The sequence below is a fragment of the Myxocyprinus asiaticus genome, chromosome 40 (genome assembly GCF_019703515.2).
Source record: "Myxocyprinus asiaticus isolate MX2 ecotype Aquarium Trade chromosome 40, UBuf_Myxa_2, whole genome shotgun sequence".
NCBI lineage: Eukaryota > Metazoa > Chordata > Actinopteri > Cypriniformes > Catostomidae > Myxocyprinus > Myxocyprinus asiaticus.
In genome coordinates, this window is record NC_059383.1 from 8668849 (window position 1) to 8696590 (window position 27742).

The 27742-nt window shown below is 37.5% G+C and overlaps 1 protein-coding gene across 1 annotated transcript; it reads left to right on the forward strand.

Annotated features, from left to right (window-relative positions):
* LOC127430422 (55 kDa erythrocyte membrane protein-like) lies at positions 1-27611 on the forward strand. Its single transcript, XM_051680178.1, has 12 exons — positions 1-331; positions 14824-14952; positions 16324-16402; positions 16484-16569; positions 17157-17225; positions 18024-18220; positions 20895-21001; positions 21099-21179; positions 21935-22015; positions 22393-22595; positions 22857-22931; positions 26882-27611. Exons 1-12 carry the CDS (start codon positions 209-211, stop codon positions 27056-27058), a joined length of 1407 nt encoding a protein of 468 aa, XP_051536138.1. The 5' UTR covers positions 1-208; the 3' UTR covers positions 27059-27611.
* The last annotated feature ends 131 nt before the right edge of the window (positions 27612-27742 follow it).

The window sequence follows — 27742 nt, forward strand, 5'->3', positions numbered from 1 at the left end:
CCAGCCCCCTCCTCACACTCTTGTTTATGTGCTTTGTCAGCTGTGTCTTGTCTCTTGCGCAAACTCCGTACTTCGACTAAAAGCTTTACCTTGAGCTTTCTTATCACTCCGCTTCGCTCTCCTGACCTGCCCCTTTCGGACCTTGAACTGATTCAACTCGGTCCCGATAATTGTTCTTTTTTATCCCCACCCCCTCTAACTGTGAAACATGACATTAAATTCCAATAAAAACGAACCCGCTGTCACCCTCGAGCGTGTCAACAGCGCGCGCACAGCTCTCTCCGATCTCTATCTGGAACAGCTGCTGCAGAATAAACCGAAGTCAGACAAGGTAAGAGGACTAACTGATGTAATGATTACAGAAAACAACGAGCGATTCTTTTTCTCGATTCCTTATCTCAGCATTAACACGCGGCGGTCAGATGTTGACAGTGTCTATCGACAGTTTTATCAGCTTTAGGAGTTCCTGATATGGGGTATGAAGATGCGCTGGTCTGTACTGGTGCAACCCGGTTTGAGATCAGCATCTCACTGCTGCTCACCTCAACTTTCCTCTTCACACCAGTAGACATTTAGACAGTTTCCGTTCAAATTGTCTGCATCAATAATTACCAGTAATTCTATCAGCAATGTGTATGACATACATAAATGCGTTAAATATAAAGCCATTAAATAGATAGCAAATTAGTATGTCGTGACGAGTCGTGACGTCATAAGGACAGCTGCTAACGCTATTTCATTTTTATTCTTTCATTTAGTCTTTTTTTTTGTTTGTTTGTTTTGTTTTTTTTTTGCTTTGACTAGAAACTGTACCCAAAAAAAACTGTATCTTTGTACTTTTTGCTGTTGTCATACTCTGGTAATTTGATAAGATGAACAGTTTTCAACTGATTTATGTTTATGCAACAACTATAGTTGACCTTCCGGAGAAAATATTATTGCTAAGGTTGCTCTTTCATAGCTCATGTACCGGAGTTTCCACTTATGCTTCATTAAAGTATCAACTTTGGGTAACACGTCACATTCATTTTGTTGAGGGTTTATAAAGGTGTTCATTAATGACTAATTATTGATTTTATAAATGCATTAGAAGTCATTTGTATGCAGTTATAACATCACGCAATACCTGCCAAATTTTGAGCCATATTACCTCACATGTTATAAATGCTTAATAACACTTCTTCAACATTAGTAACCTATGAAAATGTACCTTAATGTAATGTGAACACATTTGAAGCATTTATTAAGGAGTTGCCAACATTAGAAAGTCAAAGAGGACTGTAGCAAAAATTATAATCCCTTTTAATCTTACTATCCACGATTTGCACGGGCGGCGAAATTACCCGTTATGCTTAGCGGTTACTCTCAACGCGGATGCTACAGACTGCCGATTCGCAACTTATTCACATTACCAAGCATTGAAATAATCACTAACGACAGTCAGAAACGATGGAACACTCCCTGTTTACTTAACGTAAATCCCTTTCTCACTAAAATCTGTGTATTGACACTTTCGACGGCAATTGCTGAATAAATAAATACACAGTCACACACATTTACATGGTAAAGTTACTACACTGGGCTCTCACACTTTCTGCACATGCCCTGTGTGTGTGTGTGTGTTTGTGTGTAAAAGAGAGAGAGACACACAGACATGCAGCACGCAGAGAGAGAATTAACTTTTATGATGCGCTAGATTTCACTGGGTTTCTTGTTGCACACACAATATATGAAGATGATGATAGAAAGCACTTCAATTTGAAAACAGACAGATCTGGGAATCTGAATCTGACCGGATGCTTTTTAAGGTCCAAAAAAGAGGACATATGGTGAAGTCAGGAAAAAGGTGGATAATAGTCTTTTTTTTTTTTTTTCGGCATTGTGACAAATCATTAATTAAGCTATTTTATATTTTTGATTAATATTAAAATGAATAAGTGTATTTAATAAGCATTTATATCATGTCAATTAAAAATGCTTATTGTTTGTCAAGTATTGCTTGAGTTGTTATGATATCAAAATTATTTATAATGCATTTGTAAATGACTTATTAGCCATTAATGAACCCCTTTATAATAGGGACTTGCACAGTTACTGTTTTTAACATTCTTTTTACAGCGAGGTTTCATGAAAGGTTAATCGTTTTTCCTTCGGGACGCGGGGATAAAGGATGTTTTTTGCAACGGGAAATGCTGAAAGCAAAATCAGTGAGATTCAGCGCAACAGTCAAAGATGTCCATCCAGCACGTGTCTAGCGCAGATGCACACAAAAACATGTTTGAACAGCTCCTAACTCGCCCTACATTTGACAAACTGACCCAAACCCGGCTGTAAAAAATGGTGGTTTGACAGAACTCATCGAGTTCGAGTCGGGTTTGTAAGACCTCTATTGTATGTGTAGAATTACCGAAAAGTGATTTTGGTTTTCGAATACTGGCACGTCAAATGGTTAAACAAATATCAACAGCACATCCCTCCTGACTTTATGAAGCCTTAAAGAGATAGTTAACACAAAAATTACAATTCTCTCATTATTTACTCACCTTCATGATATCCCAGGTGTGTATGACTCTCTATCTTCAGCAATATACATCTGAAGAAAATTAGAAAAATATCTCGGCTCAGTAGGTCCTTAAAATGCAAATGAATGGAGATTTCTCTTTTGAAGCTCCAAAAATCACAGACAGTCGGCATAAACATCATCCATACGACTCTAGCCGTTAAATTAATGTCTTCTAAAGTGACAAAATCACTTTTGGTGTGAAAAAGATAAATATTTAAGTACTTTTTTTAACTCTAAATCAGGCTTCCGGTCAGCAGCGGTATGCGCATGACGTAATCGCATTGGCTTTTGAAAATGTGAGAACTAACACACGTGTGTCACAGCCGGAAGAGGAGCGCTGTTTACAAGTGAAAAGAAGGAATGCTGTACAGTAGCTTCCTTGGTTTTGATTTAGATCTGTATTTATCTGTTTCTTTGCTCACAATGGTTTGTTTGTGTGCTTATCCTGGATGTTTCCACCGAGTGGAGAACATGAGATTACTTCAGTATCATGGCAGCGAGAATACGTCACACGAGAGACCGCTTGGACTAAAAATCTAAGCAGGAGACTAAAAGCAAAAATCCCCATTAGATTCAATGCTGTCTAGGATAAACAATTGGGATAATAACAAGATCTCATTTGAGATTTTTGGCAGAGATATTTATTACAGCTTGTAAAATAAATAGCACAGTCACACTCAGTTGGACCGTAAATAATGTAAACAGTCAATCATCGTTGACAGTGAGAAATGTCCCGAATTCATAGAATACTTGTCAAATAACTAATCACCTCAATCATCATCAATCTCGCTGCTCCAGTAACTTAATATTATTAACTTGAACTTTTCCTTTGTCACCAACAGTGCTGGTAATAGTTTGAAATCCCTCTTTGATGATCCCAGACACAGGAAAGGTATTTCCAGTTGTGAAGGTCTAGCACGTGAAGAGGTTAATGATCAAGGCCAGTCCACGACTTTATGTTCCCTCAGATAAACTCCTCAAGCCTCTGATGATCTGACAAAAGTGCTCTGTAGGGAAGATGGGATTAGTGGCAGAAGGAACAATTGACTTGTTAACTTGGTTTTTTGTCACAAGAAGTCATACAATATTTGCGCTTGAACTTATTGGTCAAAGTAGCCAGTGTTGTCTAATGATCTGAGGGAGATCCACTGAAACTACTCATGCACTATGAAATTTTGGTATGTGAAAAGCATGTAGAAAACAAAAGGATTATGTTTTTTTTCTGCACTTCAGTCAGAAGTTGATGTTTAATGCCTCTCTCTGGGCCCCAATGTGGTCAAAAAAGGTTCCACCTACACCCTTTCTCAAAAGCCTGTTCTAAACATTTGTAAGTTGGCTAATTTTTATGTTTGTTTTTTTTTTTTTTTTACCCCAATTTGGAATGCCTAGTTCCCACTACTTAGTAGGTCCTCGTGGTGGCGTGGTTACTCACCTCAATCCGGGTGGCGGAGGACAAGTCTCAGTTGCCTCCACTTCCGAGACCGTCAATCCATACATCTTATTATATGGCTCGTTGTGCATGACACCGCGGAGACTCACAGCATGTGGAGGCTCATGCTGCTTTCTGCGATCCACGCACATCTTACTACGTGCCCCATTGAAAGCGAGAACCCCTTATCGTGACCACGAGGAGGTTACCCTATGTGACTCTACCCTCCCTAGCAACCGGGCCAATTTGGTTGCTTTGGAGACCTGGCTGGAATTTTTATGTTTTCTTAAATGTGGGTCGATGATGTGACATAAACTTTTGTGTTCAGATCTAATCATTTATAAAGGAAACAAAATGCAATTTCTAGAGTCAAATGAAAACACATCTTGAATGATGAGCATTTTTCAATTTCTGAATTGAAATTTGCGATTATTTTTAATTTTTTTATTTTTTTGCTCATTAAAATGCTAAAATTGCAATGTGGCCTCATGAAAATTTGTTATAATTTGTATGAGATGTCGTACAACTTTTACTTTTGTTCTCATAGAGACAGACCAATCAACAAACAGAATTTCAAATCAATACAATGCATGAAATTTTAGCTCCTATCCAATACTTTATTTTAAGAAAGGAAACGTTAATGAACAAATTTGGTTACTAATTCTATATTTAATCATGCAATACAAATGACTGATGTATTTCAATAACCTGTAATGTCTTGTAATCGTTCTTGCGCAATACAAAAAATTTATTTTCTTATTAAAATTATGGTTAGGTTAAGGGATGAGTAATGGGTAAAAATTGGGTAAGGGGTTAGACTTTATGGTTAGGTTTCGGTTTAAGTTAGAGGATAACCTTAGAAAAAAATGTTCAACAATGTTCGTTGGTTCGTATATTTTTTCTCTATGGAAGTAAAAGTCATAGGTCTTTGTACAAGCCAACTTGTACCATTTCGCCATCTCTTACTATTATTACGGCTTGTCATGAGACAGGGTTAGTAAAGCTAATTTTTTTTAAAGTTTTCTGATAATAAGCACATCTGAAAAGGTAATCTCTTCAATGAGGACCAGCTACACATAAGTGCACAACAAACTCTGCACAGATTCTTTTCAAATACAATCTAGCCTTATCTGAAAAGGGAAGCTTGAACCTTTTATCTAAAGCAAACAAAATGCCAGGGACACAGTGTTTTATACAAGCAGCTCCAAACGATTCTCCATACTTCCCTCCTTTATCTGCAGAGAAAATTATGGCTTCTATTAATAGAATGCTTGTGCTCTTCAGCCTGACTAGTGAAGCGTCATAGTCTATGACTAAGAGCGGGCGGCTGCCAGCAAGCTAGCACCCACATTACTGAGTCAAATTAACACCACTGTCAGCAAATATTATTCTGAAGAAGGATTCTGATGTATTCTTGGATGAAATGTATGAAGTAGATTTTTTTTTTTGTTGTTTTGTTTTGTTTTTTTTTTTTACATTATTTTCAAGATGCTCATTTAAAAAGTGTTTTATGGAGGTCTATGCTAAATTATGTAGTGGGGAAAAAAAACTTGATAGTTTGCTTCATGACTATCTGCCTATTCATCAATGTGGATGCATGTGATAAATGGTGCTTAACTGTTTGAAAGAAATTAGATTGACCACAAGATGTAACATAATGTAAAGCTAAACCAACAAAGTAGAGCTGTCAATTAAACATGTTAATTTAGTGCGATTATTATGTAAAAATAATGGGATACAAAACCTAAACCTAAACTTAACCATAAAGCCTAAAGACTTACCCAAACCCTAAACTCAAGCATGATTTCAATAGGAAAGTAACTTTTGTTTACCACAGAAGAAAGAAAATAAGATGAGGGAAGGGTATTACAGGTTATTTACGAACATCAGTCATATGGAATAATTAACCAAATTTGACTGACGTTTCCTTTCTTAAAATAAAGTGTTGGCTAGGAGGCTTGGATGTATATTGATATGAAATTCTGTTCTGATTATTAGATCTGCGTTATACAAAAGTAATATATTTCTGTCCTGTTTACTTCATCTTCACCTGGGGGCTTTTATTTTGACACCGAAAGTGCTGCAGTATTTACTTCAACTTCACAAAGAGCTTTTATTGTGACACAGAAAAGGCAATGTGTATTTGACGGTTTACAATGTTCTGCATTTCATGAAACGCTGCAATCTCCTCATTTTCTTCTGTGCCACGTTTGTAGATTTGTATAACAACTTGTAACTTGTAATAATGTTTGGAATTGCGTGAATGCTCGAACCTGCATTACTTTGATTTCACAATGCACGTGAACTGATCTGAGAGCACCGCCATGTCACTGGTTTGTTCTGAATCACACACAGACCTTGTTTATCTGTCTTTAAATCGCAGCCTTTTGTGGATTAATAATCACATATGACCAAATGCCATTTTGATGTTATTTTAATTGTGCAGCCCTGAAGTCTACTGAATAGTCTACTGATGCGCTCTTTATTACACTTAATGGCCAAATGAAAGCACATTAAAATCATCGCGATATTCAAGATATTGGTCAATTTTACATCGTCAGCAAAATTATTTTGATAATATTATTAATATTCGATATATCGCCCAGCCCTAGTTAAGCCCAAAGTATACTTCGGTTTTGACGTGAACGCTTAGTGTCTGCGTACAGTCGAACGCTCAGCCTTTCAAAGTATACTCCATTTGGGGGCCTGGGTTGCTCAGCGAGTATTGACGCTGACTACCACCCCTGGAGTAGCGAGTTTGAATCCAGGGTGTGCTGAGTGACTCCAGCCAGGTCTCCTAAGCAACTAAATTGGCTCGGTTGCTAGGGAGGATAGAGTCACATGGGGTAACCTCCTCGTGGTCACTATAATGTGTGGTTCTGGCTTTCGGTGGAACGCATGGTGAGTTGTGTGTGGATACCGCGGAGAATAGCGTGAAGATTCCACACGCGCTATGTCTCCGCGGTAACGCGCTCAGCAAGCCACGTGATAAGATGTGCGGATTGGCGGTCTCAGACACGGAGGCAACTGAGATTCGTCCTCTGCCACCCAGATTGAGGCGTGTCACTACGCCACCACGAGGACTTAGAGCGTATTGGGCATTCCAAATTGGGGGGAAAAAGGGGAGAAAAAAAAATATACTTCATTTGACTGTGTGTGCATATACAGATGGTTGACACATGCATGCTTTGACTGCAATGAGATACTGAAATATTTCTCTTCAGGAGTTTAGACCCATAAAGATGTCTTTATATGTTTATATTATAGACTCAAGTTATATGATTGCAAGGATCTCTTGACCTCCTTACACATGCACACTTGATGTTCACATCCACTGTTGTTGTTTTCACCTTCGTGTCCTGTTGTTTACCGGCGATTCTGTCTTCATGACAGAAACTGCTCAATTGTGAGTGTTGCCACCTTGTGGACTCACTAATTATTGCAAATATTTCCAGGCACATGCTCATTATGCACATTCAGAGTATGCACGGTTAGAAAAATAGGGCTTCACGAGTTCAATGCTTGAGCACTCTGCTGATGACGAAATTTGCATTTTGTACGCATACGCCTAGCATTCGCGTCTGACCGAAGTATATTTTGGGCTGTAGGAGTATGTTTCAAATCCATTATTCTATATGATCAATAATACTAGTGATGGTTGCCTTAATAAACCAGTTGTCCCCAAGGCAGTCAGTTTTGTGAATTGACTGCAAGGGTCTATCAGGCAGCTTGGCATTCACATTGTTTCGAAGATGACTCAGCCAAAAACTTAGTAGGGTTGTTTTGACTTGTCTTTACTCAGTGCAGTCTTCATAGACCAATAGTATGCTTTGTTCCCCAGGGCAAGAGACTGGAGAGTCAACATATTGCAGATATCAGCCCAAACCACCTAGTCTTCATTATTCTACCTCATTTCTTTAAGTGAACTTTATTGTACTGCATATCTCCTCTACCGCCTGTGGGCGTTCTCTAGGTTTGGATTTGTTTGTTTGGTTCAGAGACAGGAAAAAGGATGTACATGTTTGAAGCAGGGACATGGCAGCTTTTAGAAATTTCATTGAACACACAACTTTTAGAAATGATTGTGAATGAGGGCATGGATTTGGCTTGAACATTGGGGGGGTGGGGGGGTGTTGGTACTTGATTATTGAGGGGGTTACCTCTCCCCCATCCCCCTGGTACTAGTGTTAATCTTGTCAAAAATAATTATTGATGAAAATGTTTGTTGTCGCAGGTTTTTTTTTTTTTTTTCATCAACAATTACAAAGACAAGAAGAAAAAGATGCATCATGACATGACTTTCACCAGTGTATTGGCCAATCATCTGTATTGGCCGATAAAAGCAATCAGGCTTCAGCAGATTGTTTAAAAACAGCTGATGAGTAGGATTGATTTCCTGTCAATCAAAAAGGGGAAGAAAAAATGTTTAAGCTTTGCACAGCTACAATTTCACAAGGTTGAACTACCATTAAAAGACACAATTAATTTGATCACTCACCTTAAAGCTAGACACTGCAAGTTTGACAAGTTTGTTAAAGCTAAAGCTGAGACTGCTTCAGCTAATAGAGACAAGCTTCATCATTGAAAATTCAGTTCATGTGAGTTTAGAACATTGAGGAAAATGAAAAAAATCATACCAATTTAATGTGAGCCTAACAAGAGGCTATTCAGAATTCAGTTCATGTGAGTTAAGAATGTTAAAGAGTTAATAATGTGGTTTTTGTTTCAGTGTTTTTTTTTAAACTTAGACCAGTTACTCTGAAAGGACAAGTAGAGAGATACAGTATATACAGTACAATAAAGTAGGGTTGTCAGTTTAACATGTTAATTAAGTGCAATTAATTAAATGAAGAATAATATGAAATAAAACTAAATAAAAAGCACAATTAACCATGCTCCCGATCCGTACATAAAGAAGTAATAAGGAATGTCCCTACCAATTCAAGCTTGATGTACCACCTTGATGCAGTAGGGAGCAGTCAGCACTCCAGCTGTACAGGCAACACGTCTTGTCAAACCAGCGAGCAGGCAGTACAGCCTTTCACAGACACACTTTTGTGTTCAAAGGCAGCTGCTGAGAACAACAGAATGCGGGGATCTCGAACAGAGCTTTTACATAGTTTCAATCTATGTTTAACTTGACACAGTGTCCTAAAAACACAGCACCTATTACTAGAGATGCTGAAAACTAGTCAAACTAAACTCGGTATCGGCAGATATTGTTCTAAATAATAGGATATCGGTATCAGCGCACATCAGTGCATCCCTGCTTTCAGCAAATTATTTAGGACTACTAGGCCAATGTTACGTCACCTAATTAATGTTCATGAGCCAGGCTGAAAGGGTTTATTATGTGTCCCCTCCATATTTTAGATCCTTCCTATGCCCCCATTTTTAGGGCTGGATTTCAGAATTATTTCAGAAGGTAGTACCTGATTAATGATTTCAAACAATTCAGAGGGTTGTCTTGGTAATTGCTACGGTTCCTCTTTTTGCCAGAGTTCAGAGGTGAAGAACGGGCTGAAGTAAAACTGCTCAAGTCGTGCAGTGACACTAGTCTGAAAGCAGGTGGTTTTCTTTGTCTGTTGAGTCACATGATAGTCCTGACTCAGTGAAACTCCAAATTAGGAAGTACTGAATACAAAGTTATGGATGGTGCAGTGATCAGTGATTGTCTAACTATTACGTTTCTATAATGATCAATGATCTGATCTGGGAACTGATGAATATGCATTGAATTATCCATTGAAATAATTCCACTTGAAATGTTGATTTCACAAGACTGTAGTCAACATGTTTCTCTGCATGTACACACATTAGTACTGTAAGCTCTCTTTAGCTGATGTGTGCATTGATGTTTTATCTGCCCAATCGTGGCATAAAACCTTTGGTCAGGATGTTTGGCTGTTTCCTATCGACATGTGACTTCCTTCTAATGAAGATAACACTGTCAGCAGTGAGTGCACCGGAGGCTTTGCTGATGGTTCGTCTCCAGGCTTTGGTATCAACTGGTTTGTTTCATGCTTCTGAACCGATCTTGATCATGAAAGCCTCAGTTTATGACTTAAAGGAAAAGTTCACCCAAATTTGCTAATTTAAAGCCCATATGATTTACTTTCTTCTGTGGAACAAAAAAGAAGATATTTTGCATAATGTCTGAGCTGCTCTTTTCCATACAGTGGTAGCAGAGCTCCTAAAAGGACAAAACAAGCCCCATAAAAGTAGTCCTTGACTCCAGGCCTTTGAAATAATACAATAGCTTTGCTTGTGGAACAGACTGATATCTGTATATAATAGATATATAATAGATTATGTTAAATAAAAAAAAGATAAATATAATAGATTATGTTATTTACTCAATGAAACTACATTTAGACCTACTTTAGAGCGAATGATTACTGCAGTTTTAGTCTGTTCCTCACACAAAGCTATTGAATGGCTTTAGAAGACTTAGAATATAGCACACGTTTACTTTTATGTTGCTAAAGGGCAGATATCAGGTTTTGATGACCGGCTGTCAGCTAGATTTTGGGATGAAGTATGCTGTTTTGTCCCAACTAAAATATCTATAAAATAGTAAAAATGTAACTATACAAATTTATTTATAAAGGATTTGATAGTATTTGTCTCTAAAGCTTTAAAAACAGATATTGTCATTATGTCCATATTGCACATTTCAGTGTCTTTTCAAGCATACAAAAATATATGTGTAAATGTTATGTGCGAATACCGACGCATAATAATGAGATCAGGCTGATATTTCCAACTTGGTGTGAAACATAAAGAAGTGTTTTGCTCCCCAGACAGGTTCAACACGCAGCACTTAACAACAGTTATATTATTATAAATATTATAAGTGACAACTCGTGTTTACAGCATTAAAGAGTAAGTTCACTCAAAAATATTTCCTCTGTGGGGCACAAATGGAGATGTTTGGTTATGTGTTAGGGACTGAAATGTGTCAGTATGGAAAAAAAGATACAATGAAAGGTGATGGTAGCTAACATTCTGCTTACAGTGAGCATGTTTACATGCACAATCTTACACCGATTATGCTTAATAGGCCGATAAGTTATGTTGTCATGTAAATGCATTAAATTACTTTCCTGTATTGGTATATACAGTATATTATAAACCGATCGACTCGATAGATTCTTCCCATTACTCTAATTTCACATTGCATGTAAACTAAACACCTTTACTGGCACTCGTACCGGCTTATCTAATGTACACACTTGTTGTGCACTTGCCTCTTCATGATTTGACATCAGACGCAGAGAATAACACAATTATTTCAAATCTCATGTAAACTCATTTTTGTTTTTTGCTTTGTCAGATTTTTTAAATAAGTTGATTGGAGTTATCAACATATTGGTGTGCATTTAAACAAGCTCGTTGTAACATCTATTGAGTTCCATAGAATAAACAAAGTCATATGGGTTTGGAACTAGAGGTAGACCGACATATCGGTGTTACTGATTAATTGGTACCGATAGTTGCTTTTTGGAGCTATTGCTTATCTAAAAAAACAATATGCTGATAGTTGACAATATTTTATTTTAATTTTATTGCCCTGATTTTATTTTTTCCTTATCAATAAACCTCATCTGGTGAATTATATACATACAAAACTCTTCATCTGGTGAATCTATAGACTGTAAAAAGCTTCATTTGGTAAATACTCACTGTGGAGCCGAGGAGGGCGGGGCAGGGTTGGAGTGAGACACACCCGGTCCCCAATCAGCCTGATGGGGCGCGCGAGGGATAAAGGCGGCCGGGGACGACAGTTCGAGAGAGAGAGAATTACAGACAGCTGTGCTGTGTTTTTAGTTGTGTGTTTTTGGTTGGGTTTTTGTTTAATAAATTATTATTTATATTATTAAGCCGGTTCTCGCCTCCTCCTTCCCTCTAAACCCCCTTACACAGCACAGCTGTCTGTAATTCTCTCTCTCTCGAACTGTCGTCCCCGGCCGCCTTTATCCCTCGCGCGCCCCATCAGGCTGATTGGGGACCGGGTGTGTCTCACTCCAACCCGGCCCCGCCCTCCTCGGCTCCACACTCACATATAGAGCATTTTAACGGAGCCAAATCTCTGTAATTACAAAATTAGAGTCCTCAGTGTATTTCGGGCTTGTTTAAAGTAAAAAGTCCTGTGTTATGCACCAAATCTTCATTTCTTGCAGAATAAACTGCTTTTGGGATTTTATTCATTTTGCAGACTCAATGTCTGTGCCCTTCATTGTAAGGAAAGTATAAGATATTTTATTATTATTATAAAGATTGATTTAAAAAAACGTTTGGCCAATTAATCGGTTATCAACATTTTCTACTACCTTAGTTATCGGTTTTGGCAAAATCCACTATTGGTCGACCTCTATTTGGAATAAACTTAGGGTGAGTAAATGATGACACAGTTTTCATTTTTGGGTGAACTATCCCTTTAAGACTTTGTGTCAGGTATTACATTTGTACCTGTGCTGTTTACTCTGATGTGCCCAGACAGGTCCTATATATTTACACTGAACTGAATTAAGCATGAATGCACGTGAGTGAACAGGTATTTCAGGATTATCATACATGTAATGTATGTAAGAGAGTTTCTGCAGAGAATCCATAAGATCAGGAAACACTAAAGCACTCTGCATGATTGGATTTCCTTAATGTGATTTTCCAGGTACTCATCATTTGTCCTGTTATCTTGTTTCTTAGACTAATGAACCCAGTCGTAATAACCTTTTACCTTCACTCTCACTATCATATAACTTTTCCCCTCTACACTTTACACACTTAAGTGTAAATCTAGAGCATGTTACTGGCTTTGTAATTCTGAGTACTGCTCACATGGACAAGGGATATGCCGATCTAAATATTTTCATCATCGGCTCGTGGGTTGTCTGAATTACCGTACTACTGGTCAGAGTCTGTCTTAAGGATGTCACAGTGCGCGTGGACAAAGACCCAAGAGCAGAGGAGATAAATGACAAAGTCCTCTATTTACAGAAAAGCACTCCAGCGCCAGCTCGGTCGAGCTCAAATAATGAAGCCACAGAGGGCAAGGAGAGTGTGTTTGTCAGTTAGTGTTGTGTCGTGGAAGTCCGGAAGGATCCGTAGCAGGTTGGTGTGATGCGAAGCAACGCCCAGGCACACAAGTTCTCCAATATGTGGGCAGATCATTCGAGGAATCCTCCTCCTCGAGAGCAACCAAAAATGCCATGGCAATCTGTGGTGTAAACACCACCTCGATAACAGCGCAACCACTCCACACTAAACAAGAGACAAATGTGAGTGGTATAGCAAACAATAAACCAGCAAACATACAGGGAAAACACAAGGGATGAAATAGGGAGAGCAATAAGAGGAGGACAGGTGAAGCATGTGAGAAAACCATTACCGTAATCAGCGTCTCCCCAGGAGAGATCAGCGTTCCCATGGAGACACCGATTATGCTCACTGACTCCACCTGTGATACACGAGGGAGAGAGAAAAACAAACAACAGAATGAACCGGCAAAGCTGGAGCCATGACAAAGGAAGACCTAATTTGGCTGATTTAGCATCAGATCCACCACACTGCAATCAGGCACGTTGCCTATGGGGCGTTCACATAGGATGCATTGTAATGTTCATAACAGAACATGAATGCAAGGATTTCGAGACACTTTCTTAAAATGTTTTTAACTCTTAAGCATGCAATGTTCATGGTGAGTGATGCCGTGGGCAAAAATGTCCATCTACAACAATCAATCAATCAACCAACCAACCTGTCTGTCTGTCTGTTTAGATTTATGTGAACCTAATCCTAATGTAAAATAGCCAGGGATTATGAAGTATGTGGAAACCTCATGGAAACATTCAATTTCATGTGACAAAACAGCATACTTCATCCCAAAATCTAGCTGACAGCCGGTCATCAAAACCTGATATCAGCACTTCGCAAATCGTCACGTCTTAATGCTCATCTCAAAGCCGAGTTCTAAAGTCCTGATCAAGTAAGGGTAGTCATAAGAGTGGAGTAATCTTTGTCCTGAGCTCTGATGATGCATGCATTGTAATGCATTAGCTGAACATCAAGACATCAGAGCTATTCTTTATAAATCCTTGTTTGAAGTGTTGTAAAAGTGAGATATGGAATTGTTGTTGCATGCCTTCGTAGCATGAATAAAATGACACACTGCTGCCCTCAAGATACACAGTTTGTGAAAGCAGCAGTGTAAAAAGTTGCAATCGGTTCATTTTAATAAAAATCAACCCCTGGGACATGAAAGAAAGTTGAAGAAACACCCAAGTTGAGGAAAACACCCAATGACGAAACTGTTTCTTTAACAGTGCAGACTCACTCTTATTCCCCCATAAGAACTTTGCATTGGAACATTTTATATAACTGCCATTTTTATGATCTCTGAAGGTTTATTTAAACATCTCAGATGAGTTCTTTGAAAGCAAGCCCCCTTATCAGACAACATAACCATGCCAACCATTTCAGTTGTAGCTCAGTCCATTTTCCATCATTGCAGGATTTAATGAAGTGTTAAAATGTGAGCATTTAATCGTTAACCCAGAACAGATGTACACATTGATTCATTAATTTTCCTCCACCCGTTTATTTTTTAACACAGAAAAAGAAGTAATTTGTTATTTACTTCAGTATATAAACCATTTCACATTAGGCATATTTGAACACCACTATCGTGTGAATACATGAATATGATTCATCATCTCTAATATTACGTCACGCATACAAGTATTCGGCTGAGGCTAAGCGAATTACTGGGATCTGAAAGGCACTGTTCCTTTTATACGGAGTTTAATATGCTCTGTGTTTACATTCCCAGGCCGCCATGCAGACGCATGACAGCAAAGGACAAGAAGTACACACCAACGGCAGCGCCGGTCACATGAATGGCAAAGACATAACCAAGATGCGAGAGGTGGCCTTTGAGAAGCACACCTCTGAGCCACTGGTATTAAACTTCATTAATTTTCACATACTACATGTGTAACTGTTTTAAAAGTGTATTTTGTTCCCAAAGTACACTGATGACAAAATAACAGTTAATTCCCATAAGTCATGTTGTTAAAGGTGAAACATTTTTACTAAATAATAATAAACCCATTAAACGTATTTTTCAACAATTAGATTCTTATGCCAAGAACACCTTGTTTTTTGCTAAATTGTATTATGTTTGAATGCGTGTATCTTATGAAGAAATGTCGGGGTCACCTTTTATCCCTAAATAATAATAATAAGCAAACATTTTAAAATAAAATAGGATTTTACCTTTATTTTTAGGATGGCTTTTAAAACCATGGTTTCCACAAAAAAAAAAAAAAAAAAAAAAAAAAAAACGCCCTATGAAAATTAACCATAGTTTCACAATAGTAAAGCTGCAGTAACAATGACTGTAGTATCAATGTTTATTTATTTATTTATTTATTTTTGTGGTATAGAATTATGGTTTTAAAAACCCAGGTACCACTAATTAACCATGGTGTTACTCTAGTAAAACTATATATGACCTGGACATATTTTGTGACACTCACCTGAATACTTTTGTCCGAACCGATGTGACATGCAACTTTGAAAAAATCTCTGAACAGCTTAAAGTGATAGTTCACCCAAAAATGAAAATTCTCTCATCATTTACTCACCCTCATGGCATCCCAGATGTGTATGACTTTCTTTCTTCTGTAGAACACAAATGATTATATTTAGAAGAATATTTCAGCTCTGTAGGTCCATACAATGCAAGTGAACGGTGATCAGAACTTTGAAACTTCAAAAGCACATAAAGGCAGCATAAAAGTAATCCATAAGTCTCCAGTGGTTAAATCTATGTCTTCTGAAGAGATATGATGAGTATGGGTGAGAAACTGATCAATATTTAAGTATTTTTTTTCCCTTTAAATCTCCATATTCTCTTTCACATTCTTCTTCTTTTGTTTTTTGCGATTACCATTCTTCGTGCATATTGCCACCGGCCGGGAGAAGTATTTATAGTAAAAAAGGACTTAAATATTGATCTGTTTCTCACCCACAACTACCATATCGTGTCTGAAGATATTGTTTAACCACTGGAGTCTTGTGGATTACTTGTATGCTGCCTTTATGTGCTTTTGGAGCTTCAAAATGTTAGTAACCATTCACTTGCATTTTATTGACCTACAGAGCTGAAATGTTTTTCTAAAAATCTTCATTTGTGTTCTGCAGAAGAAAGAAAGTCATACACATCTGGGATGGCATGAGGGTGAGTAAAAAATGAGAGAATTTTCAATTATGGGTGAACTATCTTGTGTACATTTGTGCTGTAAATGTGTGTTCTGTGTCTTCTCAGGGTGTTACTCTCAAGCTAAATGAAAAACAGAGGTGTACAGTGGCGAGAATACTGCATGGAGGGATGATACACAGACAAGGTACAGTGGATTCATTCCATCCCGTTTCCATACAGCTCACTGCATCACTGCTGTTCACACACATTGCTGTTGTTTTGGCAGGTTCCTTACATGAAGGAGATGAAATCGCAGAGATCAATGGCAGAAGTGTGGTTAATCAAAGTGTAGACCAGCTGCAAAAGATTCTGGTGAGTTTTAATGTCATCTCTGGGCATCTCTGGAGTATATTGTCCATAGTGCAGTTTAAGTGTTGTGACAACTACTGTAATTAAAAGTAGTGGCATTACTAACTACATCTTACAATAGCTTGACAGGATCTCCAATTTCTGTTAAAATAATGAAGATTAAGGGAATAATCACATGCTCAACAAAAAATTTGATTTATTTGATCAAGTGTCTCTGTGGTCTGGCCTATGTAGGCAAGACACAGAGATCCTTGAAAACAAGGAATTATGTAGAATTATATTGATGATGTATTCACATGGCTTGTTGAGGCAAAGTCAAATTACTTTCTTGGTGCGCATATACAGTATATTCCTATATAAATTCTCTAGGAATGTATTCGTAAATGTGTTTCCATTTTAGTTTATGCTCATGTCTTCTTATCAAATAAAAATGCTTAAAAAAAATTTATTATGTGCATTTTGGACATTTTGTTTGCTTCTTGGTGTTTCCATCCAGCATTTTTTTATGCAAAATCCCAAAATTACCCAGCTAGTGTCTGTGGTGGTGTTAATCTTTATTTGATGTTGTTGGATGATCCCTTATGTTACAGAAAGAAACAAATGGTGTTGTCACATTGAAAATCATCCCCAACCAGCAAAGTCGCTCTATGGCGTGTGAGGTGAGTATGAGAACAGTGAAATTTGTCAAATCTTACAGTATCTTCTTGTCTTTTTTTTATAGTCACAATCTACTCAACTCCCTTTGTCCTTTTGATCTTTAAATATGAGCCTCAAATGTGATTTGATCACTTCTTTCTTGTGTTTGTCTATTCTGTATTCTTGATTAAATAAGGTTTGGAAATCCTGTAAGCCAATAAAACGAAAAGGTGACTATCCAACCATGAATAGAAGCTAACTGTAGAATATCTCACTTCTTTATTTAGACAAATTAATCATCTTTCTACTGCATTTCTATCTATCTATCTATCTATCTAGTCTCTAGGCAGTCCTTCAAGTCATCTCAAATGTAGATGAGAGGTGCACCAGTAGGATCACTGTTATTACGGAGGATATGCCACAGTGATTTTAGCCATCAAACAAGGGGAAAATAGTTCAATGTTAATTATCTTAAAACACTCCACGATCTAAACAATCTAAACAGAAGATGCAAGTAACAGTTTTAATTAACGTTGAATTTGATAAGTATGTTTAAGAGGAACTCTTCCTTGTAAAATCACTTAAAGTTATATTTATTCTTTTTACAGTCACATAATATTTATATGCACATTTTAAAGCACAACATATATGTTCCTGGATCAATATTATTTGTCGTTCCAAGAAAACATTCCTATCGACCAATCACAACCCTAACTCTACCCTTAAAATTAGAAGGATTTTGACTGGTTGATAACATCTTTATAAAGCACACAAAAACAGGGTTTTACAAGAAATGTTTTCCAGATTCTTTATTTTAACAGGTGTATATGAGAGCACAGTTTGATTATGACCCTGTCAAAGATGACCTCATCCCATGCAAAGAAGCCGGCCTGAAATTCAAAACAGGTGAAATCATTCAAATTATCAATAAGAAGGATCCGAACTGGTGGCAAGGAAAGGTGGACAGTTCTACCATAGACTTTGCTGGACTCATTCCTTCTCCAGAACTTCAGGAATGGTACGTTCTGACCTGGATATGTCATCGTCCAATATTTGATGATAGATTGGTCTTCTTTGAAGTGATATAAATAAAGCTTTTTGGCTTATTTGCAGGGGCGGATTTAGGCATGGGCGACATAGGCAGCCACCCAGTGCGGCACGGGGCACCCGCAAATTAATGCACTCTTAAAGTTCCCATTAAATAGATTTAGACACTGTAATAAAATTACTTCCTTAATCAGTATTAAAAAATAACTAACCTAATCTTTAAAAAAGATACAATTTACTTGAGAAGCAAAATTTTGTAAGATAATAGCACTTCTTAAATATATATATATATATATAATATTATAATATATACAAATATTGTTAGATTTACAACTTAAAACAAGAATTTTAAAAAAATTCCAATGAGTTAAGAAAAATAAACTTTAAAAAAAATTATCTGAAAATAAGTTTTATCATCTTATGCAGTTTTGCTTCTCATGTAAATCTTGTTTTATTCCCCTAAAGTTTGCGCAGGCCAAGAGTGTGTGATAAGTTTACACTTAAATGTCCCCGTATACTTAAGTAAGTCATAAGGCGTACCATTGGAATGCTTTCACAATGAACTTTTCACAGAATAAATCACTTTTACATTTACACTGGCGGCCAAAAGTTTGGAATAATGTACAGAAATGGCTGTTTCTGAAGGAAATTGGTACTTTATTTCACCAAAGTTGCATTCAGCTGATCACAAAGTATAGTCAGGACATTACTGATGTAAAAAAACAGCGCCATCACTATTTGAAAAAAGTCATTTTTGATCAAATCTAGACAGGCCCCATTTCCAGCAGCCATTACTCCAACACCTTATCCTTGAGTAATCATGCTAATTTGCTAATTTGGTACTAGAACATCACTTGCCATTATATCAAACACTGCTGAAAGCTATTTGGTTCATTAAATGAAGCTTAACATTGTCTTTGTGTTTGTTTTTGAGTTGTCACAGTATGCAATAGACTGGCATGTCTTAAGGTCAATATAAGGTCAAAAATGGCAAAAAAGAAACAGCTTTCTCTAGAAACTCGTCAGTCAATCATTGTTTTGAGGAATGAAGGCTATACAATGCTTGAAATTGCCAAGAAACTGAAGATTTCATACAAAGGTGTACACTACAGTCTTCAAAGACAAAGGACAACTGGCTCTAACAAGGACAGAAAGAGATGTGGAAGGCCAGATGTACAACTAAACAAGAGGATAAGTACATCAGAGTCTCTAGTTTGAGAAATAGATGCCTCACGTGTCCTCAGCTGACAGCTTCATTGAATTCTACCCACTCAACACCAGTTTCATGTACAACAGTAAAGAGAAGACTCAGGGGTGCAGGTCTTAAGGGAAGAATTGCAAAGAAAAAGCCACTTTTGAAACAGAAAAACAAAAAGAAAAGGTTAGAATGGGCAAAGAAACACACATTGGACAACTGATAATTGGTCAGCTAGACTGTAAGGTGCGTGAGAAGTGCCTGACAAGACAGCCACATCTATGGCAAGTGCTACAGGAAGTGTGGGGTGAAATTTCTTTCCATAAGAGCAAAATCTGTTCATTATTCCAAACTTTTGGCCGGCAGTGTATGTTACACGAAATAACGAGATAAAACCTGAAAACCTTTGTGTCGCAAATGAGCGACACTTTGTTTTAATGATGTAGAAATATGAATATAAAAGTTTCTCAAACAGCACTGAAATAGTGCTATAGTGAAGTCTATATGTGACTATACAGTTTATTTGCCATAGCAACACAAAGTGAAATATGATCTCTGTTAGACAACAAGGACAAATGTCTCATGTCTGTTCCGATCACTGCTTCTGTAAGCCACAAATAGCTACAAACACTATATCAGCTCTTACCTTAGTTTTCTTCTAAATTAGCTTTTTTTATTTTTATTTTTTTACTTGTTTGAGTTGCTTGGGTTAATATTCCAATGTTATGTCTCAGATGTCCAGAACAAAATATGCAGTCCAGCAGAAAAAGCAAGAAATATCATTGGCAAAATATGCTTTTGACTTTTGATGATGAAATATTATACATCAAAGGATCTCAGCTTTCCAATGACACCTAGATTAAGCTGCTAGTCCACTCAAAGGGTTGAGATATTCGACGAAATAATGGAAAAGGTGCTTGGGACCACAAAATAGACTAAATGTCTATGGATGAGCACATGGCGAGTGCTCACCTGTGTTAGAGCGCCACCTGTGGAATGAATTAACACTTTTTTGCAAGGCCATAGAGCAAACAGATCCCAAGTCACATACTGTCAAAGATGGATGTTTTAATAAAAATGTTAAGATATTTTTACAGGAAAACAAACAAAATACTAATGAAGAATGCAATGTTTTTTTTTTTTTTTTTTTTTTTTTCTATGTTGACGTATTTGCTGTTGAAACAGGAAGTTGGGGCGGTACATATCGAAGTGGTCGTCATCCCTTTTTTTTTCAATAGCCAATAGCATGTAGTTTACATCACAGCTGTGAACTATGGTTTGCTACTTACTATTGCTAGTCAGAAATTAAACTAGAGAGAATTTTATTGGACAAAAATTTGAATGAAAGGCGTGTCATCGCTGTTTTTGGTTTATTTCAAAGTCATCGAGTTTTTAAGGACTCAAGAACTGTCTCTTCTTCACAAGCTAATGAACTGTGATATCTCTTCAGGCGAGTAGCAAGTAAAAGCAAAGCAGCACGGGAAGCTGGTCAGTCCTGCAGTCCTTTTGGCAAGAAGAAAAAATGCAAAGACAAGTACCTCGCAAAACACAGCTCAAGTTAGTGAAGCTAAACTCAGCGCAACATTACAAACACAACACACTGAGATGCACTGTGTTGTGTTCTTTAGGTCAAACAGTTTTGTTCTTTCCTCAGTCTTTGACCAGCTCGATGTAATATCCTATGAAGAGGTAGTGAGACTTCCTGCGTTCAACAGAAAAACTCTGGTTCTCATTGGTAAGTACTTTAGTACCTAACTTTTATAGGTGAATCTCACAAAACCTCTCAAGAGCATGTTTGGGTCATATTCCACCCCAGAATCAAAAGATAAAAATAATGTATGTTGCATAAAAAAACAAAGGTTACTTTTAGACTCCTAAGAGTTTTTGCATTGCAACTTTATTTTCATGGGAAATTTCTGTTTAGTAAAAAATCTCCATTTACAAGAATGCAAAAAAATAAAAATATTATTTAAATGGTAAAGTATTTATTCATCCTGGCACTATTTGTTGTGATGCCTTTAGTTTATTCAAATTTAATCAAATGTACAGTTAAGAAAATCTAGTGAGAATCTTCATTGAGAAAGAAGGAAATTACAAATAAAAAGAATCACAAATAAAATGTCTTCAGTATGGTAGAGAATTTGCAAAAATCAACAATGCATCAATCTTAAAGGCCCTAAAAACAGGCTTTATTTTTCATGCAATATATTATTTTATTTGTTTATTTATGTATTTATTTAATTTTGCATTCGACTGTGGGAAGAAATGTGACCAGAACATGTTTTCGTGAGATTTCACTCTTAAATATTATGGATCCATTATCTTTGACACCAGGACCAGCAGGGAATTCTTACTGGAAGAAATATAAGGAAGTCCAAAACAGAGCAAACACTTGGATCCAGAAGATAGCACAATATTTGAAAAAGGTGCATTTGCTGTTAAATGGTTGCAGCCTAAAAAATGTATTTGCTCTTTTGCTATTGTTCAAAGGTGCACCTGGAGTTGGAAGGAGCCATATTAAAAATTCACTGCTGAGCAAATATCCAGAGAAGTTTGCCTACCCTGCTCCACGTATGTACAGCTCCACTGCATCTCGACGACTGCTTCTTTATTAACTGAACTCTTTCACCTATGTTTAGGAATGATTACCTCTACATTTAATATTCTTCAAAAAAATTTAATTGCATATTTTTGTCCTTTGATTTTGTGTTGAAATATAATCTGGACATTTCTTGCCCCATTTTTGAAGTTATGATTTTCATTCACCTTTTCATAGGTTATAATTATTTAATGAAAAAGATTTTCTTTAGAAAGTAAAATGTCATTTCAGTTTAGTTAATATGATTTTCCATACCATAAGACCATTTTGACCATTTTTCTCTGAAAAGCAAAGTCTTTGCTCAGTCATAGATAAATACTCTAAAATGATCTCAAATGTATGTTTTCAGACACCACCAGACCTCCAAAGAAGGATGAGGAGAACGGCAAGGAATATTACTTTATTTCCAACGATGAAATGACCAAATGCATCATTGGGAATGAGCTGCTTGAGTACGGCAGTTATCAGGGCCACATGTTTGGCACCAAGATCGAAACTGTCCACAAGATCCATGAGCAGGGCAAAATTGCCTTGCTGGATGTGGAACCGCAGGTAATGCCATTTTTTTCAGTGTTGCAGAGTACATTGGGTCTCATACATGTGATTAGAAATGCTGCTCTCGCAAAATTTCTGCTGGATTCACAACAGATGCACACTTACATACATTTGTTCTTACCCGTTCAATTGTCTGGATTATTCTAAATGAGAGAGGGCACCCTCACAATTAAATTTAATCATGATTAAAACGTATATTATAGCTTTGCTAATAACTGGATTTTTCGAATTGTTTGTTTTTCTTCTCTCTATTTTTAGACTTTGAATGTGCTCAGAACGGTAGAGTTTGCTCCTCTTGTGATGTTCATTGCTCCTACCAACATCGGCAATCAGGTTAGCAACAGTTTTTGATGGATTATCACTTGAAAGTTATTACAGAAGCATCTTTCATTTGCACTCTAGAATAGAGCTGCTCTAATATTGTGTCTGATAGCAATGTTATGACTGATAGCCAATAATCTACAGTAAATCTGCAATTAAAAAAAATAAAATGAATAGTTTTAAATGATACAAGTGAATTTAGACATCAAAATATTATAATCTTACAGTGTGGCAGATGAATAAATATACCTTTTAAAATCAGTTACAGAGCTACAACCAATGGATTTTAATGATAGAATCATTATGTTCTGTGTGTGTAGAGTCAGATGAACATGCTTTGTTAGGTCAAAAAAAAAAAAAACATTACAATGCACATACAGTGCATCTGGAAAGTATTCACAGAGCTTCACTTTTTCCACATTTTGTTATGTTACAGCCTTACTCCAAAATGGATTAAATTCATTATTTTCCTCAAAATTCTACAAACAATACCCCATAATGACAACGTGAAAGAAGTTTGTTTGAAATCTTTGCAAATTTATTAAAAAAAAAAAAAAAAACGAGAAAACAAATAAAAATAAAATATAAATCACATGTACATAAGTATTCACAGCCTTTGCTCAATACTTTGTTGAAGCACCTTTGGCACCAATTACAGCCTCAAGTCTTTTTGAGTATGATGCTACAAGCTTGGCACACCTATTTTTGGGCAGTTTCTCCCATTCTTCTTTGCAGGACCTCTCAAGCTCCATCAGGTTGGATGGCGAGCGTCGGTGCACAGCCATTTTCAGATCTCTCAGAGATGTTCAATCGGGTTCAAGTCTGGGCTCTGGCTGGGCCACTCAAGGACATTCACAGAGTTGTCCCGTAGCCACTCCTTTGTTATCTTGGCTGTGTGCTTAGGGTCATTGTCCTGTTGGAAGATGAACCGTCACCCCAGTCTGAGGTCCAGAGCGCTCTGGAGCAGGTTTTCATCAAGGATGTCTCTGTACATTGTGGCATTCATCTTTCTCTCGATCCTGACTAGTCTCCCAGTTCCTGCCGCTGAAAAACATCCCCACAGCATGATGCTGCCACCACCATGCTTCACTGTAGGGATGGTATTGGCCAGGTGATGAGCAGTGCCTGGTTTCCTCCAGACATGACGCTTGCCATTCAGGCCAAAGAGTTCAATCTTTGTTTCTCATGGTCTGAGAGTCCTTCAGGTGCCTTTTGGCAAACTCCAGGCAGGCTGTCATGTGCCTTTTACTGAGGAGTGGCTTCCGTCTGGCCACTCTACCATACAGGCCTGATTGGTGGAGTGCTGCAGAGATGGTTGTTCTTCTGGAAGGTTCTCCTCTCTCCACAGAGAAATGCTGGAGCTCTGTCAGAGCGACCATCGGGTTCATGGTCACCTCCCTGACTAAGGACCTTCTCCCCCGATCGCTCAGTTTGGCCAGGCGGCCAGCTCTAGGACGAGTCCTGGTGGTTCGAAACTTCTTCCATTTACGGATGATGGAGGCCACTGTGCTCACTGGGACCTTCAATGCTGCAGAAATTTTTCTGTACCCTTCCCCAGATCTGTGCCTCAATACAATCCTGTCTCGGAGGTCTACAGACAATTCCTTGGACTTCATGGCTTGGTTTGTGCTCTGACATGCACTGTTAACTGTGGGACCTTACAGTGGTGTGAAAAAGTGTTTGCCCCCTTCCTGATTTCTTATTTTTTTGCATGTTTGTCACACTTAAATGTTTCAGATCATCAAACAAGTTTAAATATTAGTCAAAGATAACACAAGTAAACACAAAATGCAGTTTTTAAATGAAGGTTGTTATTATTAAGGGAAAACAAAATCCAAACCTACATGGCCCTGTGTGAAAAAGTGTTTGCCCCACTTGTTAAAACATAACTTAACTGTGGTATCACACCTGAGTTCAATTTCTCTAGCCACACCCAGGCCTGATTACTGCCACACCTGTTCTCAATCAAGAAATCACTTAAATAGGACCTGCCTGACAAATTGAAGTAGACCAAAAGATCTTCAAAAGCTAGACATCATGCCGAGATCCAAAGAAATTCAGGAACAAATGAGAAAGAAAGTAATTGAGGTCTATCAGTCTGGAAAAGGTTATAAAGCCATTTCTAAAGCTTTGGGACTCCAGAGAACCACAGTGAGAGCCATTATCCACAAATGGCGAAAACATGGAACAGTGGTGAACCTTCCCAGGAGTGGCCGGCCGACCAAAATTACCCCAAGAGCGCAGCGACGACTCATCCAAGAGGTCACAAAAGACCCCACAACAACATCCAAAGAACTGCAGGCCTCACTTGCCTCAGTTAAGGTCAGTGTTCATGACTCCACCATAAGAAAGAGACTGGGCAAAAATGGCCTGCATGGCAGAGTTCCAAGATGAAAACCACTGCTGAGCGAAATGAACATTAAGGCTCGTCTCATTTTTGCCAGAAAACATCTTGATGATCCCCAAGACTTTTGGGAAAATACTCTGTGGACTGACGAGACAAAAGTTGAACTTTTTGGAAGGTGTGTGTCCCATTACATCTGGCGTAAAAGTAACACCGCATTTCAGAAAAAGAACATCATACCAACAGTAAAATATGGTGGAAGTAGTGTGATGGTCTGGGGCTGTTTTGCTGCTTCAGGACCTGGAAGACTTGCTGTGATAAATGGAACCATGAATTCTGCTGTCTACCAAAAAATCCTGAAGGAGAATCTCCGGCCATCTGTTCGTGACCTCAAGCTGAAGCGAACTTGGGTTCTGCAGCAGGACAATGATCCAAAACACACCAGCAAGTCCACCTCTGAATGGCTGAAGAAAAACAAAATGAAGACTTTGGAGTGGCCTAGTCAAAGTCCTGACCCGAATCCTATTGAGATGCTGTGGCATGACCTTAAAAAGGCAGTTCATGCTCGAAAACCCTCCAATGTGGCTGAATTACAACAATTCTGCAAAGATGAGTGGGTCAAAATTCCTCCACAGCGCTGTAAAGACTCATTGCAAGTTATCGCAAACGCTTGATTGCAGTTGTTGCTGCTGAGGGTGGCCCAACCAGTTATTAGGTTTAGGGGGCAGTCACTTTTTCACACAGGGCCATGTAGGTTTGGATTTTGTTTTCCCTTAATAATAACAACCTTTATTTAAAAACTGCATTTTGTGTTTACTTGTGTTATCTTTGATTAATACTTAAACTTGTTTGATGATCTGAAACATGTAAGTGTGACAAACATGCAAAAAAATAAGAAATCAAGAAGGGGGCAAACACTTTTTCACACCACTGTATATAGACAGGTGTGTGCCTTTCCAAATCATGTCCAATCAACTGAATTTACCACAGGTGGACTCCAATCAAGTTGTAGAAACATCTCAAGGATGATCAGTGGAAACAGGATGCACCTGAGCTCAATTTTTTTTTTTTTTTTTTTTTTTTTAATAAATTTGCAAAGATTTCAAACAAACTTCTTTCACGTTGTCATTATGGGGTATTGTTTATAGAATTTTGAGGAAAATAATGAATTTAATCCATTTTGGAATAAGGCTGTAACATAACAAAATGTGGAAAAAGTGAAGCGCTGTGAATACTTTCCGGATGCACTATACCATAACCATTTGTAGCCCTAAGATAGACATAAAAATAATTTTAAAATGTAACCTTTCACATATGCATCTAAACTAAAATAAATATTATCACTTTGACATATGCCATAGATGGATAAATTAACCAGCATAAAACTGAAATAAGTTTACTTTGCACTTCAAAGTAACATTAGTAAAAATTGTTTTGGCAGTTTCAAGTAAGGAACTTAGCATCTTGAATAAGCAAAAAAGGAAAGTCCACAATTAAATAATGAAATTTAATTTTGGCCAAAAATGATAAATAAATAAAAAATGACTTATATCGGTCCCAATATGTTGTGTATCTCTAATTTGTAACTTACTTTTTTTTTCCCCATTGTACTTTTCAGTCAGAGGCAGTACAGGCCATCCAGAAAGAATCAGATGCCATCCTCACTGCATACCGGCACTTCTTTGATGAAATACTCGTGAATAACGATGTCGATGAGAGCGTTAAGGGCGTGGAGGAGGCCATTGAGAGAGCCTCTTCAACCCCTCAATGGGTACCAGTGTCTTGGGTGTACTAAAAACCCCAATCCCTCTCCCTAATCTCCCATCCAAAAACAAACCATGCAAGTGAACTATGCTCATATGATGGCCTGGCTAACAAAGCTGTCATCAAGGCAGTTTGCACATGAATATGTGTTTTATAGAATGTTTGAATAAAGCAATAAGTTTGTTCTTTTTGTTAAATATGTTGTTGTGGAATGATTTCCACAAGGATTTTAAATGACAGAGTGCTGTAACCATGCCAGTATATAGCATCAAGCGATGATATTGTAGATTGTAGCAATGCAAAAAGGACCTCTACTGTGATTCAACATACCACTCAGTTCATTGATTTTGACTGATCTTCCCTGGAGTTTGAATGTTTATTTTGTTGACATAGTGGTCCTCTTAAATATATATATATATATAAAGAAAAAGAAACATGTTAAATACACAGGGAAATCACATCCATTAGTATTTGGAAAAGTGTTTGTCATGTTCTGAAATGTTTCTCGAAATGATATATGGATTTACCTCAAGTCATAATGTAAGGCACTTTTAAAACTTAATAAATATGTCCTGACACTCCAATTGTGACTTTTGTTGCAACATGTGGAATGCAAACGAATGATAATACTATTTTGTCACATAATATGGGTAAAAACAAATACAAATAACGGCAGCTTACACTTTCAGATGTATTGTAGTGACGATTGCTAATG

Bases quoted from the DNA above. Each gene is read 5' to 3' on its own strand.
- LOC127430422 (XM_051680178.1), top strand. From the start codon at position 209: ATGACATTAAATTCCAATAAAAACGAACCCGCTGTCACCCTCGAGCGT. The intron at 332-14,823 runs GTAAGAGGACTA...TTACATTCCCAG, and splicing joins ATAAACCGAAGTCAGACAAG to GCCGCCATGCAGACGCATGA. The intron at 16,570-17,156 runs GTGAGTTTTAAT...CTTATGTTACAG, and splicing joins ACCAGCTGCAAAAGATTCTG to AAAGAAACAAATGGTGTTGT.